We start from the raw sequence: 23388 nt of genomic DNA, 5'->3' as shown, positions 1-23388 counted from the left end.
TGAAGTAGTCTAAGTCCCCTCTGCATCTAAATCCGGATTCTACTTTTCCACAGTAACGCCGTAAGATTGATAATCCATTTTACTAATTTGGTGATTTTTGCAGGATAGAAACTCTATAACAGATAAGAGAAGATTATGGCCTAATGGTGTTTTACCTTATCTTATTTCATCTGGTTATTGTAAGTCACCCGTTCTTAGTTTTATTTCTTATAACACGTCTTGGCAAATAATTAAAGATGCATTGTGTAAGAGCTAAATCTGCTTATTGCAGGTGTTTCATTTGGCTTAAAATGTTATATTTATTTAGACATTTATTCACAAGGCAAACCCATAATCTCTCTCGAGATCATCGGGTGGCCAAGATTTCAATGGATTTGAACAAACACAAGATTTAAAAATTTAACGATAAAATGGATACTCAAGACTTTGCCTCGGTTGTCAGTACCGATAATGAACGATCTACGCTACATCCCCCAAACTGTCATAATTTCACTCAGATTTTAAAAAAATTAATGAAATTTTAATGTTCAATACAGTATTTTTTTATTATCTATTTATCCTTTTCAAGTGTTCTTTTATTATATTATTTGCTATAGAACCACAACCCTTATGAATTAAAATCTGACTTTCTGTAATTTTAATTAAACTTAGCTTCTTCTGATCAAGCGTCTATCAGGAATGCTATGAAGACTATAGAAGAGAAAACACGTGTTAATGGGAAAGCTTGTATAACATTTACACCCCGCACCTCTCAACGTCAATATATACAGTTTGTTTCCGGTTCCGGGTAAATACACTTAATTTTACTATTTATTTATCGGACATTTTGTCTTTGATTATCTGATATGATATATTGCGAAAACTACTTGTATTATTGTTACAAAATATTAGGGGTCAGGGGACCAACACCCACGACTGACAAAAACGAAAATGACATAGTTTTTTTTTCAAATAAATAAAATTCATCTTCGCATCCACTGAAAAATATAATGGCCTAAATTCGAGGAGAAAAATGATCCATGAAGGGGTGTGAATAAAGCAAGTTTCATTTTCTCGTCATCTCACGTATTCTTCATCAGGGGATCACGTGGCTAAGTGGGTAAGACGCTGGCTCGCTAGCCTGGAGGTCGGGTGTTTGATCCCTGCATTGGCCGAGAAAGTTCATTAAGATTTTCCGTCTTGGTTTCCCCTTGCCAGTGATGCAGGATGAAAAACCGAGGTCCCGTGTACACATTGGCGTGCACGTAAAAGATCCCTTGGCAGTTGGAATTCGATATAAGAGTAGGCCGTAGCGCCGCTTCCCGGGCAAGATTTCCCTCATAGCACACTGTATGGCGTATGCCCGTCTTCATTAGCCCAGGTTAGGAGCAGAACAGTAGGACGTTAAACCCCATTTCATTCCATTATTCTTCATCACGATGGTGGTCCACGAAAATGTCTTGTAATCAAAGTATTTGTATCACGGTTATTATAATCAATGACTTGAGACCATATGGCAAAATGATTTAATTTAGTTATCCATGTTTCCTCTCTGCGTGAGTTCTTTTTTTGTGTATCTTATATTCCCACTTGTTCAAAATGACTGAGTGGAATAAATTATTCAAAAAGCAAAAATTAGACTAATTAATTGAAACGAATATTAGTGTTTCTGGTAGTCAGCCGAACATAAGCTAACTGTCTGAACGAGATAACATTTATTTATTATATTATTTACAGCGTTATTCATTGTTTACCAATAACGATTACCTATTAGATACACAATTATGACAGGTAGCGGGGGACGGGGGGAGGGGGTACATAGGCTAAGCCTGTTCACAAAACCGATTCAAATATAATATTCTGAATAAAACTACTGTATATACTAGTGGTTGACCCGGCGTAGCACGGGTATAGCCATGGACCGGAAGTAGTATAATTCCAAAACCGGAAGTGGTAGACCATCGCTACCAGGCCTGTGTTTACTTCTCGGGCTGAGCTACTCATATACACCAAATTTTAGCCTCGGGACAGCCCTAGTTTAGCCACCAACACTGAACAGAGAGACAAACATACAAACGACAGTCACAAATATTAGTATAGATAAAATATCATATAGGATTACTCTAACCCAAATCCATATTTAAACCCTCTCCTAAATTATTAAACTAACCCTATCCTACACTTATCCTAACCCACTGTAACCCACCCCTAACCCTACTGTAACCATAATCTCATTGTGCTTAAGATCAACCTATGATATGATATTATATTTGAAGATGTCATACACCAGTTGGTATGGGTTACGGGTCATCATCTGTAACATTGGGAAGAGGTTGTCTTAGAATTGGTACCATCATGCACGAGATTAACCACGCACTTGGAACCTGGCATGAACAGAGTCGACACGACCGTGACAATTATGTTACTATTGATTTTTCTAATATTCAATCAGGTAAGTTGAATATTTTGTTTGCATATAGTGAGAAACACTAAATTTGACATGGCTGAAAAGCGCTGGGTAGATGCACTTGAAGGGATTAAAATAAAAATGCTTGCTACTGCTTGACTAGTATTACTAATAACACAAAGTGTATCACCCGCCATATTGTTTTGACCAGTTAAAGATATTTCGTCTGCTATCATCTCACTAGTTTTAACACTTCCTGTCGTTTTTATTGCAAACGAGGTTTTATTTGATGCGCTAAGCATAATATACTCTTCAAAAAAAAGTAGGGGATATTCAGAAACAATACAAAACTGCGGAAATGCACTGTTGTTTTTATTAGAGGTAACCAGTGTATGTTAATAACAGGCCAATTGGCTACACATTAACATAAACAGTTCATATGGGCGGCTTATCTGACGGCCCCATTTCACTCGCAAAGAGATACACTCTCAAAAGTGAAAATGGACGTTTTTGATTTTTGTCTAAATAATGAGAAATTGCTCCACCAATTTACAGACATTCAGCAATTCGTCGTGGCATACTCCTTATCAACCGTTCAATCACGATTTGGGGCAAACTGACCGGCTCCTCTTGCATTGCCACGGCCAATTCTTTGACGTCGACGAACATGTCTCCTGATTAAAGTAAACGTAACACACTAAAGCAAAGATACGCTAAAGAGTAAATCTTGTGGAAGAACCGATAGGATAGGATAACCCAGCAAGCGGCAGTTTTCATCAACCCTTCCTTAAAGTGTCAAATTTGACAATGAACCCCTCCGACGTGTGTGGCGCTATTGCGTGCCGCACATGCAGCTCATTGCTGCTGTTGGGGTGATAAGTTCTTCATCTGTGAACATACTCTCAAAGCATGTTAAGTGTCCATGACTATTTTATCATTTCACAACCTGCATAGGTATTTGCATTTCAATATCCCCTACTTTGTTTGAAGGGTATAAAATATGACATCTCGTCTGCGATATCACCATCGGTGGAAGCGGGCGCTAGACACTAATAGAAGAAGCTGCCCGTTTCGTTGTGCTACCAAATCAGAGGTGAATGCGAATACCCACTTGTAACACAATAACAAATATTTATAATATAGTATAGGGTAGTATAGTATACGTGTCAATTAGCACAGTGCCCTGGGTAGGTATATTTATGCATCATTAAAGGTTGCTGGGCCTTTTGTCGATCATGTCGCCATGTTTGGTTTGGGGTAAATGCCTTGTTTAAAGTATCAATGGTGTTATTAATTTATTAAAACCGACCACGCCCAGTATTATTATGGTCATCTACAAAATACGTTTCTCAAATACAAAGTTTGAAATCATTTATTCTTAAATTGTTGGAAAATGAAATGAAATGGGTTTAACGTCCTACTGTTATGCTAAATTGGTTAGCTACAAAAAGTGGCGTTATACAAAGATAAACATTTGACATTGTTCAAATATATTGCCAATACCGGGACTTGCTCTGATAGTTTGTCTAAATTAATATGCATATTCAACAATTAGACTGTCTAGAATACAAGTATTGTCCCTTTAAAACAATTAAAAGTGTAACAAATCGTTTCAATTAATTGTTTCAGGACGTGAACACAATTTTGTTAAATACAGCCTGGGAACAATTGATGAATTGGGTGAACCCTACGACTACGAGTCTGTGATGCACTACAGTGCCTATGCTTTTGCCAATAATCGACAAAAGCCTACCATCATTCCTAAACAGAGAGGAGCTGTCATTGGTCAACGTACACATCTTAGTCCTATTGATATCCAGGAAATGCAGATTTTATATGGATGCATACCAAGACCAACTTCTACTGGAGGTATATAATGTCTTATTATTTCTAATCTGTTGTTTAACTACTAGTTTGTCTTATGTCATTTAAGTAATGTTGCGTCATTAGCATTTTCCGTTAAAATATGAAATTCATCATGGCTTAATCCACGCTGATATGCATCAAGATTCATTATTTTATATCCAATTGAGAAAACAAAATCAAAATACCAACGCTAGATAATCTCCAGACATGGATTCAATCTGATTTAAAACTGGTCAATAATTAATGACGGACAACAAAATGGCGACGGGTTTATTATATCGGGAGCACCACGGATCGATGGTATTTCAATTCAAGATATCTTTATAAATATTGAATGGAATTGTCCCATTTTTTGACCGATATTTCTCTACAATATTCAAGCAATTGTCATTCTTCTGTAGTTAATTATGAAAACACCATAGCCATAATTTAGATTTAAATAGACTTTCTAACTCCCTAAAGAACAAATAATCATTATAAACTAATATGCACGTATTTTAATATTTTACTTCAGGTGTTGTAACACAAGCGCCATGTGAGTACTTAAAATCAAATTATATTTCACTAATGAAATCCGAAGCCATTTGTAATTCTAACGGATGACATTTCTTTCCAATGATCTTTGTGGGGTTAGGGTTACATTTAGTTAGGTTTAGCGGTCTTGAGTTGAGTAGATTTTTTTTGTAGCGAACTATGTTCGAGTGAATTACATTGTCTCTTCTTGTCGGTGCCAGAAATGTCATACCAACACGAGCAATGGTTTGAATGGGCGTCAAAGAGCAGTAGTATACAACAGTGGTTTCGTTTAGCTCAAACAATCCCTATCTAATGGATCAAGGTGCAAGTGTTATTACAATTGCCTAATTATAAAATGTATCGAAATGGTGTAACTGGATTTAAATTAAACAAAATAAATACAAAAATAAATGAAAATGAATAAATAAATAAATATACAATTTTAGTTGTTCCCACCAACGGCGCCTGTACATTTGACAAGGGTATGTGCGGCTGGACAAACGAACCCGGAACATTGACCTGGGCTGTTAGAGAAGGAAAAACACCGAGTATAAATACTGGACCGGATACTGATCACTCCGGATCACCTAACGGTAATAATACAGCTACATTTGTATTGAATTTCTATAAGCCCACACTAGTTTGATTTTCTGTTCTTCGGAACAAGTATTTCTTCTTATTGTTTAAAATTAACGTATTTAAGTTTTGACATTTTGAACAAACCATCTGTCACATAATTCATGTGTTTACTTATTTATCAACACCCCGAAGAATAAAAATTCAAACTGGTGTGGCCGAAGCTATGCTTCGAAGGACATGGTGTGCGTTTAAGGTCCTACAGTTCTGAACCACTGGGATAAATAAGAAAAAGTGGACTAAGCTATCCATAATAATTAACATACAAGTACTTGACGAAATCCGGGTGACCAATTCCCCCCCCCCCCCCCCAAATAGTTCTAAATGTGTAAGCCTGTGAGAAAATGCCATATTTTTGTTAGCATCTAGCAATTATATTGTCTGAATGGCATAATAGTGCCAAACCAACCAAAAGCAATATTTTTAGCGACTTGTGGTAGTAAAACCCTTCAGTGTTGCTTTAAATACAAATGATACTATATTGTAAAATGAAATGAAATGGAGTCAACGTTTTATGTTCTCAAAAGATTGGTCCAATGAAGACGGGCATACGCCATAAAGTACGCCAGACACTACGGCCTAGTCTAACAGTCAAGGGTTCTTTTTACGTGCACGCCAATGAGTAAACTGGGCCTAAGGCTTTCGCCCCATCCTACTGCACCACCGACACTGGTGAAGCACGCCGGAAAATCCCGATGAATTTTCTCGGTCAACACAGGGGTCGATCACAGGACGTCCAGGTTAGCGAGCCAACGCATTACTCACCGAGACCGCGGCTCCCGACTATACTGGACATCGCCAACAACCAGCTTTCTTAACCGTCCCCAATACGCTGCCAGTCAATACTGTTTGGACAGTAATACCCACCCATTGTGCTTTAAATACGATGATTAAAGTGAAAGAGTAAAATAAACAAAAACACGTTTTTTTATACTTTCAGGACACTATTTGTATGTAGAAGCTTCCGGACATCCCCAACAATCAGCTTTCATAACCTCTCCCGAATACGGTGCCGGTCAATACTGTTTGGACTTCTATTTTGATATGTATGGTCATGCCATGGGATATTTGAAGGTTTTTGCTAGAACTGGCAATACAAGGCAGCTGGTACATGAAATCAGTGGCGATCAGGGACAAAGATGGTCGAGATATAGAGTTAATATTAATGTTCCCTCTGGTTCATTCAGGGTTTGTATTATAATACTCACGTATTGATATATTTAATTAAGAATACCTTGAGCACATTCTGGACTAGAACGTTCTGGGTATATTCCAATGAAGAACGCTTTGTTGGCATATCGCAGTGGACTTTTCGGAATATTCCAGAAAAGAACTACTGGTGATATTTGAGAGAAAAGTGCTTTGGTCACATTCGAGAGAAAAACGCTTTGGGCATATTACAGAGAAGAACGCTCTGTGCATATTAAAAAGATCTTGTGGGAATATTCAAGGGAAAAATTTCTCGAGCTTATATTTTAGCCAGTAATTCGTTAGAGCACAAACGAAGAATGCTTAGACTATTCTGGCGAAGAACGATAACGCCAATATTTTAGCAAAAATTCGAGTTTGGCTGTGACTTAAAAATTGTAAATGTTTGAGATTCGCTAATGTTTACTAGAAACTGATTCCAAATCCGTTTTATTTCAGATTGAATTGGAAGGTCATGTTGGTACATCATATACCAGCGATATAGCCATCGATGACATAGTCTTTCACCAAGGAAAATGCTAATTGTATCAATCTGTAGTATTAATTTATGTAAAAAAATTCCCTAATTTTTCCTTCCGTTGTTTTTAATTTATTCCAGTCTTTATTATCCTGGATCATGCTGATCAGTAGTAAATGATCACTTAGCCGCCATTATCACTGATATAGATGATACCGGCCTAGTTAACTAACTTTTTGTCTTCGGTAAATTAAATCCAAAAACATTTTTTAAAATTGTTAAGAAGTACATGTAACTAAATGACACTAAGCTAGTCTCAAAGTAAAGTGTTCAGACTTTAATTACATTGTAAGACCATGTAAATTGACTCACATTTCTACTAAATGAGATGTTGAATAAGCTCTTAAAGATAAGATCTCCAGTCGCTTCTCATATTTTTGTGTTGTTGACGGTCTTCCGTTTTGTTTACATTGGCGACACTACGGGATATCCCTGATCATGTTCCAAATGACTGTGATTAAAGCAACACAACTCATTGATATTTATAAAGGGCATTCTATTCAACTAATGGTGGTGGTGGCGGGTGGGGAGGGGGCTACATTAATATCATTAAAAAGTAAACACAATTAAACTGTCAAACAGTTCAAACTGGTAATGGGTTTTAAACTTAATATTAATCAGGGGCCTGTTTCACGAAATTTTAACTAAGATAAAATCCAAATTTTAGTAATTTGATTGGATAATATTAGATTGATTTTAGTGCTTAGCCAATCAAAATTAAAGTATCTACTAAAATTTGGATTTTATCTTTAGTTAAGATTTCGAGAAACAGGGCCAAGTACTAGACAATAGCTGTTTGAAATTAGGTAAATCAAGCTTGGGCATTCTGAATTGATATTGGTTACGGTGTTTTCACAATTACAAGTTAAAGACAACACAGGAAAATCCACCCAAGACCATCCCAGGTAATAACTCAAGTAAAACCTTTTAAAAATGTTAAAGTACGTAGTTTGCTTGTCAAACTTATAGTACATTTCATTAATTACACACCTAATGTCTCATAACTGCACCGCATATCATACAAGTTTAAACATACATTATACAAGAGCTAAATCTGCCTATTGCAGGTCTGTCTTTAGGCCTGAAATGTTATATAAACTATTAATTAGATATTTATTAACAAAATAAGACCATTATCAACTCTCGATGGCATCGGATACTCGAGATTTTAACTAGATTAGAACGATTCGCCATTCTAAAATTTAATTTAAAAATGAGAAAGCGAGGCTAAGTCTCGAATATACCAGTGACCTGCTTACCACAATGCACACGTTTTGTCAAAACTACAAACAGTGATAACTTGGCTCAGAATGAAGTAATTTGAATGAAATTTTCAATATTTTCATCTTTTATTATCTACTTTTGAGTTATTATAGCAAAAATGGACAGCTCTGTACGTAAATCTTACATACCATACCTTTAAATTATAGTGCTACGGCGTAATTGTCGCGCCAGTTTTTGTGTGCAGATAATACAATGAACCTGGTAGACTATTGGTTGAAACCTAGTTTACGCATGGAAATTACAATGTACAAATAAAATAAAATGAAACCGAGTTTAACGTCCTACTGTTCTGCTCCAACTGGGCTAATAAAGACGGAAACACGCCATACAGTGTGCTATGAGGGAAATGGTGCCCGGGCAACACAAAAGGATGTTCTTTAAGATTTGTTTATGGTTCGTATTAAGACCACTTTTCTATAGCCAAGTCGAAGCAGAAAAGTCGGGCGTTAAACCTCATTTCGTCCTGTAAGGCCTTATTTATAGTTTGTACTATAATATTCTACAATTCACTGTGTTTTCGTGTTAAAGATACATTTTAAAGCGGTAGGCTTTTAAATATGTTCACAATAATGCTCATACTGCTAGTAATAGGATATACTCTATATTGAAGAACGCCGTTGAGATATCAAACGCTTCCTGTCGCAGCCGGAAATTGCATTATTCGGTTGGTGGCAAATAATTGTGCATGTAATCAACCATTAATAAATTCAGGTTTCTAAAAGTCATTTATGAAAACAGCCTCCAGATTAGAATGCTGGAATTATTTGAGGTAAATTACTATTTGTCGTATCGAGTCATTTACGATCCAATTATGTTTTACAACGCAGATCGCAATCAAAATTATCTAGGGACAAAACCATGATGTTACGGTGCAGATTGTATTGCCAAATGAAATGAAAGACAAAAAGAAATGAAATAATCACGTTGTGAAACAGAAATTATTTTATTATTAAGACATATTGGAGCCCATGTCCTTCTTTTTTTCGATACCCTTATTACAGCAAGTGTCCCGTGATTACATTAAAGGAAATGAAATGAAATGGGGTTTAACGTCCTACTGTTCTGCTCCGAACTGGGCTAATGGAGACGGGTTACATTAAAGGACCTAAGTCTCCAGCTCAATATTATCAATAAATTCGATATCATAAACACAAATTCAATATCAGTGCATTTCAATCAGTATTGGTGTTGTTTTCTTACCGCGAAAATACTGGATCCTCGATAACCAATATTTAAGACACGGTGCCATTTGTAATGAACAAAACAAAAAATATCCTACAAACCAACATGGAAGTAATTAGTAATGGTATTCACAAACAACAAAATAATAATTATATACAAATGTTTAGAATGGACTAAGCAGGCGTAAACTACTGACTGTTCACGTATTTCACCGGAACTAATATTGATTAGAAACTTGCAGGTGAATCACGTTATATGCATTCATATTGCATTAGTATGTGCTTTTAGACCAATTTTCGTATTTTATGGTTTCTAAGAGCTAACTACATTAAATATCAATCAACTCTAGAAAAAACACCGCGATTTTCAAGAGAAATGCATCAGTCACGAGATGTTATTGATTTAAAACATCATAACATCAATCAAACTACACACGTGATTTTATGTTTGAAATCAAAACAATGACAACGTTTGAATGTAATCATTTCCTGCTGAATTATTACACAGACTAAGATTGGTTCCATTACGGTTAGTGATTAAAAATATATTTAAATGTATTTCTTTATGATGATTTTTACTCCACTATATTGGCACATATGTTGTATTATATATGGACTAGGAACCCGACGGAACCTGTTGTTAAGACGGAGAGTTGGATGGCCGAATGGTTAGCACGTGCGCGCTGTATCATAAGGCCTGTGGTTTCGAATCCCCGGTTGTACGTGACAAGGAATAGGGTCGCCTGTTCAACCTCGTGGGTTTTCTCCGGCTCCCCCGGTTTCCCCCCACTGCTAAAGACCCCTACGCGCAATTGAATTGCTGAAATGAAATTAAACCATATGTTAGTCCCGAAATGATCTAGTGTGTATCGAGTGGATGTTAAAATCCATTTCTCTCTCTTAGGTAAGACGTTCTTCGGAACAAAAGCCTAAGGCTCCGCAATTTCAAGTACGATCGACAATAAACCTTGGCATGGTTGTTCCTTGGACAATTGCGCATCGTTATTCCAAAATGGTCGCGGTGCCGTGCTGCTTGGTTTCTTATGATATGACATCATTCCAGTCGCGATGACGTAATGTTTATCTCCAATAATGGTAGGCGAATTGCTACGGTGTATAAACTTGTTGAAATGTCGTGAAAAGGGTTGAGTTGACGTTGGTTTGTTTACCAATTTACTAAGATTCACGGACCAGAACTTTTTAAAAATAAAGACGGATCAAGGAGGAGTGTGTGTGTGTGTGTGTGTGTGTGTGTGTGTGTGTGTTGGGGGGGGGGCAGTTTAGGATAAATACACGTGATCTGTACTTGACTATTGTGGATACCGGGACAAACAACGGCAAAAGGCGCAGACATAACAATCTGGGCCCTGTTTCTCGAAATCTTAACTAACGATAAAATCCAAATGTTGGTAGATACTTCAATTTTGATTGGCTAAGCACTAAAATCAATGTAATATTATCCAATCAACTTACTAAAATTTGGGTTTTATCTTAGGTCCCAGATACATAATATTCTTGAACTGTTTCACCTTCAAGGCAATTTAATTAATATTGCAGTATGAACCATAATAATGTATAAGCTACTGTTCGAGTTAATTATTGCACATAACACAGTACAACACAGACTGATTAACAGTTAAAATCAATGATTAGGTATTGATTATAAATAACTAAATCAAACATATCAGATGCATCAGTAAATATAGCTTATTAAGCCAAGAATAAAATCTTTGTTTATGGTTACTTAGCCCCCAACAATCCCCAGGCACTTGAAGGGATTAAAATAAAACATTTTACTACTGCTTGACTATATATTACAGTATTAACAAAGTGTATCACTCGCCACATTGTTTTGACTCGTTGACGACATTTCATCTTCTATCATCTCACAATACTCACTAGTTCTAACACTGACCGTCGTTTTTATTACCAGCGAGACTTTATTTGATAATTACAACTTCTGATGTAAATAAATTAAATTTGTCATTTTACAGCGTTATTAATTACAAATCAAACTTTAAACGCGATCACTTGGCGATTAGAAACTTCGTCGGACCTGAAGTTACACGAAATGAGGTCAATGACGTTGCGTTGGGGAAGCACTTATTTTTGATTGTCAAAGCGTGTTACTAAAAATGAATTATGAATCTCAGAATGACAGCTGAATACTCTCATTGGTATGTAACATACTTAGGATAATTTAATTGATCAAAAATAAAATGGCTTTAACATATATAAAGGAGATATCTATAATTGAACAATTCTATTTCTGTTCCTTGCATAGGCGTTTGAGCGGGGCGGGAGGGGGGGGGGCAGATTTCTCGGGCAGACAGGTTAAGTGATAAAAAAAAATAATATATAATATTTTTGGGGAAAAATATAATTTTGCCCTCCCCACCCTTATTAGATTGCAACTCATATTATTTCTTAAAGAATGAATAACATCTTTTTTATTTCTGAATACTGATACCATACAATGGTATAGACTTCCAGTCCATTCTTTTGTTTGTTATGTCTATGTCAGATGATAACAGACAAAATGTCGCCAAGGAGTCAAAACAATATGGCGGGTGATACACTTTGTTAATACTGTAATATATAGTCAAGCAGTAGTAAGAAGTTTTATTTTAATCCCTTCAAGTGCCTGTGCAACAATCAGGTCGGTAAATCTGGGGGGTTTTTTTTTGGGGGGGGGGGGGTTGGTGGGTTTAGTATTATCAAGTACCTTGCAATTCTGGCTTAATTAATAAGTAAGGTTCTTGTCAATAATACAGAGTGCCCGGGCAATGAGAAAAAAAAGTTTAGGGTCGGCGATTTTGGCTTCCACAGATTTTATATTATTATGTGATAGAATCTGTTACATATGCAAGACATAATCTTAACCTATAGAGCTTTGCTATGGTTGATCCGCAACCACGATTCTAAGATTCCGGACGTGACGCAAAAATGAGAAATCAGTTGTAACTGATTGCAAAGAGAACACGATAGCTTAGCTACGAAAACGTAGCTAAAAACGTTGAGATATACTGATGTGCTTGTTTTTAGCTACGATTGGGTGCCTTTTGTTCCAAGTGGCAAAATTAGTTTCTTTATTAATGCATGTAACATCTTAAAAATAAGACAATTTTATACTATTATGACTAATTAAACTTACAGGGGCCTATGTAGTGACACAACAATCGCTTAACTCCAAATATTCGCGTTTAAATTAACGAAGCGTTGTTTTTATCGGACATACACTGTCTCCCGTTTAAAAATGGCGTTCCTAGTAACGGCTTAACGCCTCGATTTTAAATATGATGTTTTATACCCGTTTCAGATAGGATTGTATGCTTAATTGTAGTTGGATGTCGCAGAAATGTTATAAATAACAATAATCAATCGTTGTTTTTATGAAAAATATTGTCAATTTTGCTTACTGAGGCCCGATGTGATTTGCGTTGGGCTTTGCTACGTGGAACTATATGGCACCATCTCTTGTCTCGAAACACGAAGGGTTGAGAGATGAGGTTTGTTGTCTAACGATAGCTATACAGTCAATTTTCAGGTCTCTGGTAATTCCTTTGAAGACGAAGTGTTTTATATGAGATTGTAGTGTAATGCATATTCATAAGACAAACTGATTGCCACAAGGTCATCGCCGTTTCTTGATGAATTGTGTGGTTACATTTTAAACGATATTTTATTCAGAAACAAGCTCCGAAGGTCATAGTAAGGGAACTATGTCTCTCGGTAACTCAGATTACAAATCTCAATTCGACATTTGGCGATCTTAAATTTCAAATACATATCCCATCCAATATATTATAAGAGAAATGGGTGTTTAACGTTCACTCGACACAAACTAGGTCATTTCGGGACTAATATAATATGGTTTAATTTTATTTTAATTATTCGCTAGTGTGCAGGGGTCTTTAGTAGTGGAAGGAAACTGGGGGATCCGGAGAAAACCCACGAGGTTGGACAGGCGATCCTAATCCTTGTCACATTCAAGCGTGGAATCGAAACCACGCCATTTGATTCAATGACAGACCCTGTGATTTCACACACACTCGTTAAACCACCCTTTAAATGGGAAATAGTAGGCGTTCCTAATACACCCACGCGCATGCGAATTATAGAAATAAAAACGAACCATGTATTAGTCCCGAAACGACCTAGTTATATCAAGTGGACGTTAAACCCATTTCCCCCTCCCTCCCCACTTTAACACGTGTTAACATATTCTTAAATGTAAGCAATTAGTGATGATGTCGATATAATTGGTTTAATGTGTATTCTGTTAATATCATCAAATATTTCAACTGACGAACTCGTTAGTTATTATAATAAGCAACTCACATCAGTAATTAAGGTGGCATAACTCCAGAATATGAATATTATAATCAACTTTGTTTTTCTTATTTCCGGTAGCCATAAAATAATTAATTAAGAAGCGTAATTAACGCTTTCTTGTAAACATTCCTTAAAGTTGTAATAGTTCTTCACGTTAGAAAATTCATTTTCTGGTGGATGACTGTAATTAAAATAACACTTGAGTGTCTTGGGATCACTATCTACAAATCTTCAGCATGCTTTTAAATGATTTAATGCGAATGTTCTCTGTCAAACATCCAAATTGTTTAAACGTTTAAATTCAGAGAGATGTTACTTCCGGTATTGCATGAGCTGCAGCTACACGTTGGTCTTAAAGTAAGTGACGTCTGTTATGAAATGACTTAACAATGTTTAGACTAATTCCATTTTGTTTATTAATATTTGTTTATTTTGGTGTCAATGTGTCAAATGTCAAATATTTAACTGAGGTTTTCATACCCAGATTGATAAAACATTACAGTGGCAGTTAAAGGTGCATTATGTAAGAATTAGATTAAGTCTGGACGTTCGTGCTATAATGGTTCAAAAATATATAATGAAAAATGAATATATTGAACATTTCAGTCAAATTAATTTATTCTGCGTGAATTTATGAGTGTTTGAAGTTAGACAATATAATCCGATTGTCAAATACCACTGCTACGATAAACAAAATCTATTTTATCGATAAATTATTAAATGCCGAGAGGGTTTTATTCCATTTAAAATTACAGCCATCCGATTGACTAGAGGGCTAATTATGTTAATGAATGTCTAAATAATAATTTATATATCATTTTTGAAGCTAGAAAAAAGACATTGAATAGGCAGATTTAGCTCTTACATAATGCATCTTTAAATATAAGACACACAAGTTAGTTAGTCAAAAACAACGTTGCTATTTCAAGGAGTATCGTCGCACTCGGAATGAAACTTGCGTTTTTATCTGACAAATTCCTTTGTCTTTGTTCATCACATATTTTACGAAGTAAGCGAAACAATTTCATGTATGGATCTTTAGTAAACACGTTTTAGCTTCGTTTCAGAAACTATTTCCGTATAAAAAAGAGTCTGGTTTATTTCGCTGTACATAGAAAAATAATTTATGACCTGTTGCAGAGTATATATATTTTCATTTTGTCTGTGTAAGTGTGAAATTACTTTGGCGTGAAAAGAAAGGTAATTGTTGTTTAACGACCAATCACCACTAATTTATAATTATTTCAATAATTCGCTTCCGCCTATTGGCCAAGCAAAGGGGTGAAACCAGGGAATCCGGTAAAAATCCATGAAGTTAGGCAGGTAATCCTACTTCTTGTCCCGTGCAAGTTTTGGCCTTATTATTTAAAGGCCACATCTTTCGCATTACATTTTCATTAGACAAACCTTTGCGCCGGCGAAAACGCGCGGGGAAACGCGTACATGGAAAACGGGCCTTAAAAATTGCGATTTTGGCTATGGTACTCTTAGGTGTCGACAGGACGTTAACCCTATTCCATTCCTTTCCATCCCAGTACTTTAGATCATAAAGTCTGTGATTGAGTCAAGTGGCGTGTTTCGATTAGCCGTTTGTACGTGACAATGATCAGGATCGCCTGTCCAACCTGGAGGTTTTTCTACGGGTTATCCGGTTTATTCAACTGCTAACGACCTCTACACGCAAGCGAATTACTGAAATAAAATTGAACCATATGTTGGTTCCGAAATGACCTAGTTTGTGTCGACTGGACGTTAAACACCATTTCGCTATCTCCCTTTTCGTGGTCGTAGTTGTCATTTTGATGTGTTGTAACATGCTGTATTAAAATTTTATTGATTTATAAAATATTATGCATCCGCTGGGATGCGAACAAACTATCAACCATTGTAGTAATCTGCTTTGTTCTGAATCGCAAAGGGTTAAGGCGTCTATTGATTTACATGAATAAAACATGTTTATAATTTACAAAAAATGTGTTATTTTATCTAGGAGCTATATTATATTAAAGCCATGGTAAACTGTTTATGTCATATTAAAGCCACGGTAAACCTTTTTGATAAATGTGTCAATGTAATCGGTAGCACGATTAACCCAATAACACCCAAATCTACCCAAATCCACCCTTATTTCAATTGATATCACAATAATTTGTATCTAAATTTGAAAATATGCCGTTCTTTAGGTGAAATCGTACCGTTTTTGTTTCAAAAATGCCCCTCAAAATGCGATAAGAAACAGTATCATACTCACCGAATCCCCCGCGGTGCGTCACACGAAGTTGTTAGCGACAAAGGAGATCAAGTATAATTAATAGTATAAATAAAGGAACATAACACTTATACTTAGATTGCGAATTTTCCTTTTCGATATCTTTACAAGTAAATATCAATTCAAAATAAGAAGAGGGAAGATTTAAGAAGCTCTGTACTTCAAGCTACTCCGGGGGATCACGCTGTCTCGCTAGTCTGGAGGTCGGGTGTTCGATCCCTGCATTGGCCGAGAAAGTTCATCCAGATTTTCTGGCGTGGTTTCCCTTTGTCAGTGATGCAGGACTGGGGGCCTGACAAGGACAGCTGTCTAGTCGTTCGGATGAGACGAAAAACCGAGGTCCCGTATACATATTGGCAGTTGGAATTCGCTATAACAGTAGGCTGTTGCGCCGCTGCCCGGGCAAAATTTCCCTCATAGCACACTGTATGGCGTATGTCCGTCTTCATTAGCCTAGTTTGTGAGCAGAACAGTAGAACGTTAAACCCCATTTCATTTCATTTCATTTCAAGCTACACCGTGTACTCAGCGATCTTAAAGGTGTGCATGTAACCCTGGTACTTCAATATATGAAATGAAATTGGTATAACTGCCTACGTTTTTGTAGAAGCTGGGTTAATGAAGAAAATTACCCGGATAACGGCTCCATGGTCTACTCTTATTTCGAGTTTCAAAATTTCAAATTTACATCAACAAAAATTAATATTGAACTCGTTCGCCCTTTAATTCTTGAACGAAAACTGATATTGATTTTAATTATTTACATTTTATATTGTTCAGTTATACCTGTAAAAAATCTGATATACACAATGGAAACTGTATGTCTGAGTTTGCATGGAATAGCACTTCTAGAATACATTATCAATTTAGATGTTCTAGGAGCTGTTTTTTAATGATGTCAGTGCCAATTGTTATGTTGAGATCCGTATCTATAGTCATTGTGCTGTGTTGTATTTCAGAAACCAAGTCTACAGTCAATGTAACAACAGTATAACAACTGCCATGCTGTTCGCGCTTAGTCATAAATAATAATTATTTGTTACTTGTTCTCATCGCTTGTCTTTTCTCCAGGGAACGTTTAGTTGATATAACTGGAACAGAATAGAACTAGACTCCCGTAGGTAACAATATCTTCGAGTCAAATACATCATGGATGATAACGGTATCAACCAAGGACTTATACAGATACTAAGAAATGAATGTCTTGCTCGTGGATGTGGTGGCATCAAGGGTTTGGGGATAATGTTCCGCCATCTCGATAATGATTATTCCAAGAGGATTACATTTGACGAATTTAAAGATGGAATCGATATATTTGGAATGCGATTATCGAATGCTTATCTGTTCCGGTTATTTAGAGTTTTGGACAAGGACAATAGCGGTGGTATAGATTTTTGCGAGTTCATGGATAAATTACGACCGGATATTCCCGACTGCCGATTAGAGGTTATTGAGGAAGCTTTCAACAGTCTAGATGTCAACAATGATGGCATATTAAACATTGACGACTTAAAAGGTAGGTACATTAGTCGTTCTGGAACTTTTTAATACTGTTCTGCACCGACTCGGCTATAGTGAAGAAAGGAATACGCAATACAATATGCTGTGAGGGGAATTTCGCCCGGACAGTGGCACTCTTATTTCGAATTCGAACTGTCAAGGGTTCTTTTAAGTGCACGCCATTGTGTACATGGGACCTCGGGTATTCGTATAGGGTGACTCCCCGAAAAAACAGAACCCATAAAACTTTTATTAAATCCTACAAATTTGCTGGACTTAAACACCAGTCTGTGTACGGCCATTCCCGTGGCTTTGCATAAAAGTCATGTTCTTTCCAAAATATACTCCAAGTGGCCTCCGAGGCATTGGAGGCAAACTTGCACAAAGTTGTACAAAATTGTTCTGCTTTGGGGATTTCCATGATTTTTGCCGTGATTGCTGTGTGTTGTTCTGGTACACATTATCCTTGGGATAACCAGGGAAATCCCCAAACAGGAATGTGTTCGAGTAATTAACAATTTTGCGCGACGTATGCAAGTTTGCCCCCAACGCATATTTTGGAAAGAACATGACTTTTATTCAAAGCCACCAAGTTAACTGAAACTTTGGCGAATGATCGTACACAGCCTGATGTTAAGTCCAGCAAATTTCATTAAATTTGCCGGACCTTTGTATGATTTAATACAAAATTTATGGGTTCTGTTTTTTGGGTCACCCTGTACCACCCAGGGTTAATTTTATGCGAAATCGAATCGTTATTTTGCGTGTGATGTAAACTAGGTGAAACATTTCCCAAGTATAAATAAAGACTTACTGCAATCCATAGAAGTGTGCATATATAGTTCAATTACTAAATAAATGTCACTGAAACCATGTCCGACAATCGCGTTTAACTAAAGTATAGTGGAAATCAACTCCATGTGTATTACTTGGAGTCAATCATTAACCAGGCGTCAGTGGTGCAGGACGGAGGGTCTGACAAGGACAGCTGTGTAGTCGTTCGGATGGGACGAAAAGACGGGGTCCCATGTACACATTGGCGTGCACGTAAAAGATCCTTTGGCAGTCGGGATTCGATATAGCACACTTTATGGCGTATGCCCGTCATCGATAGCCCCGTCGGATCAGAACCCCATTTCATTTTAGGGGGGATGGATGGCCGAATGGTTAGCACGTGAGTGCTGTATCATAAGGCCTGTCATTGAGTCAACTGGCGTGGTTTCGAATCCCCGGTTGTACGTGACAAGGAGTAGGGTCGCCTGTCCAACCTCGTGGGTTTTCTCCGGGTCCTCCAGTTTCCCACTGCCAAAGACCCCTACGCGCAAGCGAATTATTGAAATAAAATTAAACCATATGTTAGTCCCGAAATGACCTAGTTTGTGTCGAGTGGACGTTAAACCCCATTTTTCTCTCTCTCTCATTTCATTTTATTTCATATACCAGGCGAAACATCCCCAAGTAATAAAGAATTTCTACAATCCATATATAAGTGTGTGCCATGTGCATCTAAATGTCACTGAAACACTATCTTGGTTGAATATATAATAACTTAGAAGAAATTCGACTTCGTGTGTATTACTCGCTTGAATCATATCAAATATCTCATTATATTCTGTCGTCGCCTGTAAATAGACCCATGTGTAATATGTACTGACAATTGAAATGAAATTGGGTTTAACGTCCTACTGTTCTGCTCCGAACTGGGCTAATGAAGACGGGCAAACGCCATACAGTGTGCTATGAGGGAAATTTTGACCGGACAACGGCACTATAGCCTACTCTTAAATCGAATTCCAACTGTCAAGAGATCTTTTATGTGCACTTCAATGTGTACACGGGACCTCGGTTTTTCGTGCCATCCGAATAACTATACAGATGTTATTGTCAGGCCCTCCGTCCTGCATCACTGATAACGGGGAACCACGCCGGAAAATCCGGATGAACTTGCTCGGCCAATGCAGGGATCGAACACCCGACCTCCAGGCTAGCGAGCCAGCGTCTTACCCACTTAGCCACCGTGATCCCCCAATATGTACTGGCAGTTGCCTGTTTGATCTATATAGCAATGAAATGGGATTTAACGCCCGACTTTTCTGAAGTGTGCTATGAGGGACATTTTGCCAGGTCAAGTTTTTCTTTAATTGCACGCCAACGTGTATTCCTTGTTTTTGCGTAACACCGAACGTCTGGACACTTCCTTGCAAGGCCCTCCGTCTTTTGCACCACTGACCTGGGGGAACTAGTATAGGTCGGAAATTCCGGAGTAACTTTCTTGGTTAAAGCCTTGATCGACAACGGGATCGAACCCTGATATTTAGTTGACACAATTCTATTGAATGCAATTATCTATTTTCGACATATTTTGCTTGAAAAAAAAATATACTAAACTTACACGCTCTGTCTACAATTGGACACTAAGATAGTTGACCGACATTTTAATTCCTAAATCGACGATTTTAGTCGAAAACTCTACGTATACTTGGATAGTTTAGTCTTTGTGTGTATGGCAGATATGAGCCGAGTAGAAAATAGTATACTAATGTTTGGATAATTATGGCGGCCATTGAGGACAGAGATCTATTCTCGAAGTAGATAGTTATCTTAGACCAGAAAACTAGTAGATACGTCTCTCACTGATCAACATTAATTCTATTAGTTACTAAGAATGCATGTGTGATAACTTCTAGCACGACGGTTTCTGTCACTCGCTTGTCGAATTAGTTTGTAATTTCCATTTTATGTGAATCGATTGTGTTTGTCTTTCATCATCTCTACACTTAATTTTATGTTCTGGCGACATGGCAGTTTTAATCATTCGGCCCATTACTCCTTGTTACATGTGTTGTAACATTGTTGTCCTTGTTGCTGTAAATCTAGTAGAAAAAAATGAAAGTAAAATGTGTTGTATTGATCAGAGTCCGTAGAACTATCGATTTTAGGGTTTTGTTATTAAACTGAAAATGGCGTTATTCAACATTAGATCGTTAGGTAGTAAATAAAAGTTTGTTTACATTTGTACAAATTTCATTAAGGCTTGCTTTATCTGTTGATCGAGTACTTAAATGAAATGAAATGAAATGAGGTTTAACGTCCTACTGTTCTGCTCCGAACTGGGCTAATGAAGACAGGCATACGCCATACAGTGTGCTATGAGAGAAATTTTGGACGGACAGCGCCACTACGGCCTACTCTTATATCAATTTCCAACTGTCAAGGGATCTTTTACGTGCATGTCAATGTGTACACGGGACCTCGGTTTTTCGTCCCATCCGAACCACTACACAACTGTACTTGTCAGGCCCTCCGTCCTGCATCACTGACAAGGGGGAACCACGCCGAAAAATATGGATGAACTTTCTCGGCCAATGCAGGCTAGCGAGCCAGCGTCTTACCCACTTAGCCCCCGTGACCCCCGAGTACTTAAAGGGGCTAACATCTCTAACTCAATATTATCCATAAAATTCGGAATTTAAAATATTGGTCCAATTCAATGAATATGTCAAAGTGATTTTAATATCCAATATTTAAGACATAATGATTTCTGGCGACATTTGTAATGAACAAAAGAAAAATTTATTTTAAATGACAATGCAGAAGTAATAAAATATAGTAATGACTGATTCACAAACGATAAATCCATAATAAAAAAAAACCCGTGTTTAATAGACTAGCAGACAACAATGACTGCCATTCAATTTGGACTGTTCAGGTATTTTACCGAATATGATTGATCAGAAATGAGAATAATTGTTTTTTTAAAAATCGAATATGAATCACTTTATGTAAATGCATATTGCATTAATATGCGCTTTTAGAACCATGTTCGTCTAATTGACGGTTTCAAAGAATCTAAAAATGTTTGTTAACAATACCTCCGGTTGCCTCCAACTGCTAAAGACCCCTATGCGCAAGCGAATTATGTAAATAAAATTGAACCATATGTTAGTCCCGAAATGACCTAGTTTGTGTCGAGTGGACGTTAAACCCTATTTCTCTCTCTCTCTCTCTCTGTTTTGTTAACAATACTCTGAAGGGCATTGTGTTTAGTATAGTAATAATAAGTACTAGGACAAATTGCTTCAGATTTCTTAAGCAATGAAATGGAATGGGGTTTAACGTCCTACTGTTCTGCCCCGACATGGCTAATGTCGACAGGCTTGCGCCATACAATCTGCTATGAGGGAAATGTTGCCGGGATAGCGGCGCTATGGCCTACTTTTATATCAAATTCCAACTACCATTGAGATCTTTTACGTGCACGCCAATGTGTATACGACAATGAAGGGCAAAGGTTATTTATAGTCTTTATCTCCCTTTCCCTATTTGCCCATTTTGCCTGGCGTTTTTCGTTGACATTTTCGAAAATAAAGGTTTGAATATACATTTTCTGTCAGGTTTTGGTGAATATTCATGATTTTAAGGCGGAAGGATAAGAGGTTGGTTACGTTGAAATATAGGGCGTACAGTAGCATGTTTATTTGTATGCTGCTTCCAGTTTGTATATCTCAAGATTTCCATTGTGAACCCCATATACATGCTTTTGAGCAAGAGTAGGACATATGTTGCTCTATCTGTAGTAGAAAGCGTTCAACACCATGAAAATTTGGGGAACATTTAGAGCCAGAATTAACATTACAGTCAGTGAGGAAGTGAATGGTTTACTGGTCGTATCAATTTGAGTCAATTCGTGGTCTTAAAAGAGTTGGTTCCCTTTATTTATTTGACAAGATTCCAATACCACTTCACACTTATTTAGTACATGTATCTCTTGATTTCTATCTTACAAAATTCACCATATATTTGGCGGACGTGCCATTAAACAACACTTATCTCTTTCCATCTCTTGATTTCATTTCAATAACTAGAAGGAATATGTAAATAAGGAGGGTCTTAATGCCCGAATCCAAACTTTTTCCAGTTCGTAGATAAATCGTGGACGGTTCTTGAAGTTCGTAAGTTGTTTTTGAAACAAAACCTTTCTATGGGTTACGAATGCCACGAAGCGCCCCGAATCGTTTCCGATTCGTAGATAAATCGTAGACTGTTCTTAAAATGAAATGAAATAAAATGGGGTTTAACGCTCTACTGTTCTGCCGAACTGGGCTAATGAAGACGGGCAGACACCATACAGTGTGCTATGAGGGAACTTTTACGTCAAGCCAATGTGTACACGGGATCTCGGTTTTTCGTCCCATCCGAACGACTAGACAGCTGTCTAGTGGGAACCACGCCGGAAAATCTGGATGAACGTTCTTGAAGTTCGTGAGATATTATTATTTGTTTCTTGCACATTCGTATTGTTCGTAGCTCGAAAGTTTTTGGTCATGAAAATTTCGGAATTCGTAGATGTATCGTAAACCCGTCGTAGCTCTTTCGTATCGTCCGTAACACTTTCCTATTGGATTCTTTGCCGAAAAGTGCCAAATACTGTAAACTTTTCGTAGCTTTATTGGCATCATTCGTGTAGAGCGTAGTGTAACCGACTTCGGCATATTCGTAAGCAATTCGGCGTATCCGTAACTCATTCGTAATCGTTTCAATTTGTATAGGTGATTCTTTTATTTCAGACCTTTTTCGTTAACCTACTTTGACAAATCAGGCATATTTTTCATCTGATTACCAATGAATTATCGTAACTCTTTCGTAAACTATTCGTAATTGCCTTGTAGCTTCTCCAGATTCTCTACGA

General features: G+C 37.1%; 1 protein-coding gene across 1 annotated transcript; it reads left to right on the top strand.

Annotated features, from left to right (window-relative positions):
- The first annotated feature begins 683 nt into the window (after nucleotides 1-683).
- Nucleotides 684-7151, top strand: LOC126811671 (meprin A subunit beta-like). Its single transcript, XM_050537486.1, has 7 exons — nucleotides 684-787; nucleotides 2256-2431; nucleotides 4016-4255; nucleotides 4767-4787; nucleotides 5215-5361; nucleotides 6345-6592; nucleotides 7052-7151. Exons 1-7 carry the CDS (start codon nucleotides 684-686, stop codon nucleotides 7133-7135), a joined length of 1020 nt encoding a protein of 339 aa, XP_050393443.1. The 3' UTR covers nucleotides 7136-7151.
- The last annotated feature ends 16237 nt before the right edge of the window (nucleotides 7152-23388 follow it).

This window comes from Patella vulgata, chromosome 2 (assembly GCF_932274485.2).
Source record: "Patella vulgata chromosome 2, xgPatVulg1.2, whole genome shotgun sequence".
Taxonomy (NCBI): domain Eukaryota; kingdom Metazoa; phylum Mollusca; class Gastropoda; family Patellidae; genus Patella; species Patella vulgata.
The sequence above is the reverse complement of the archived record's forward strand: the minus strand, read 5'-3'. Positions and strand labels throughout refer to the sequence as shown.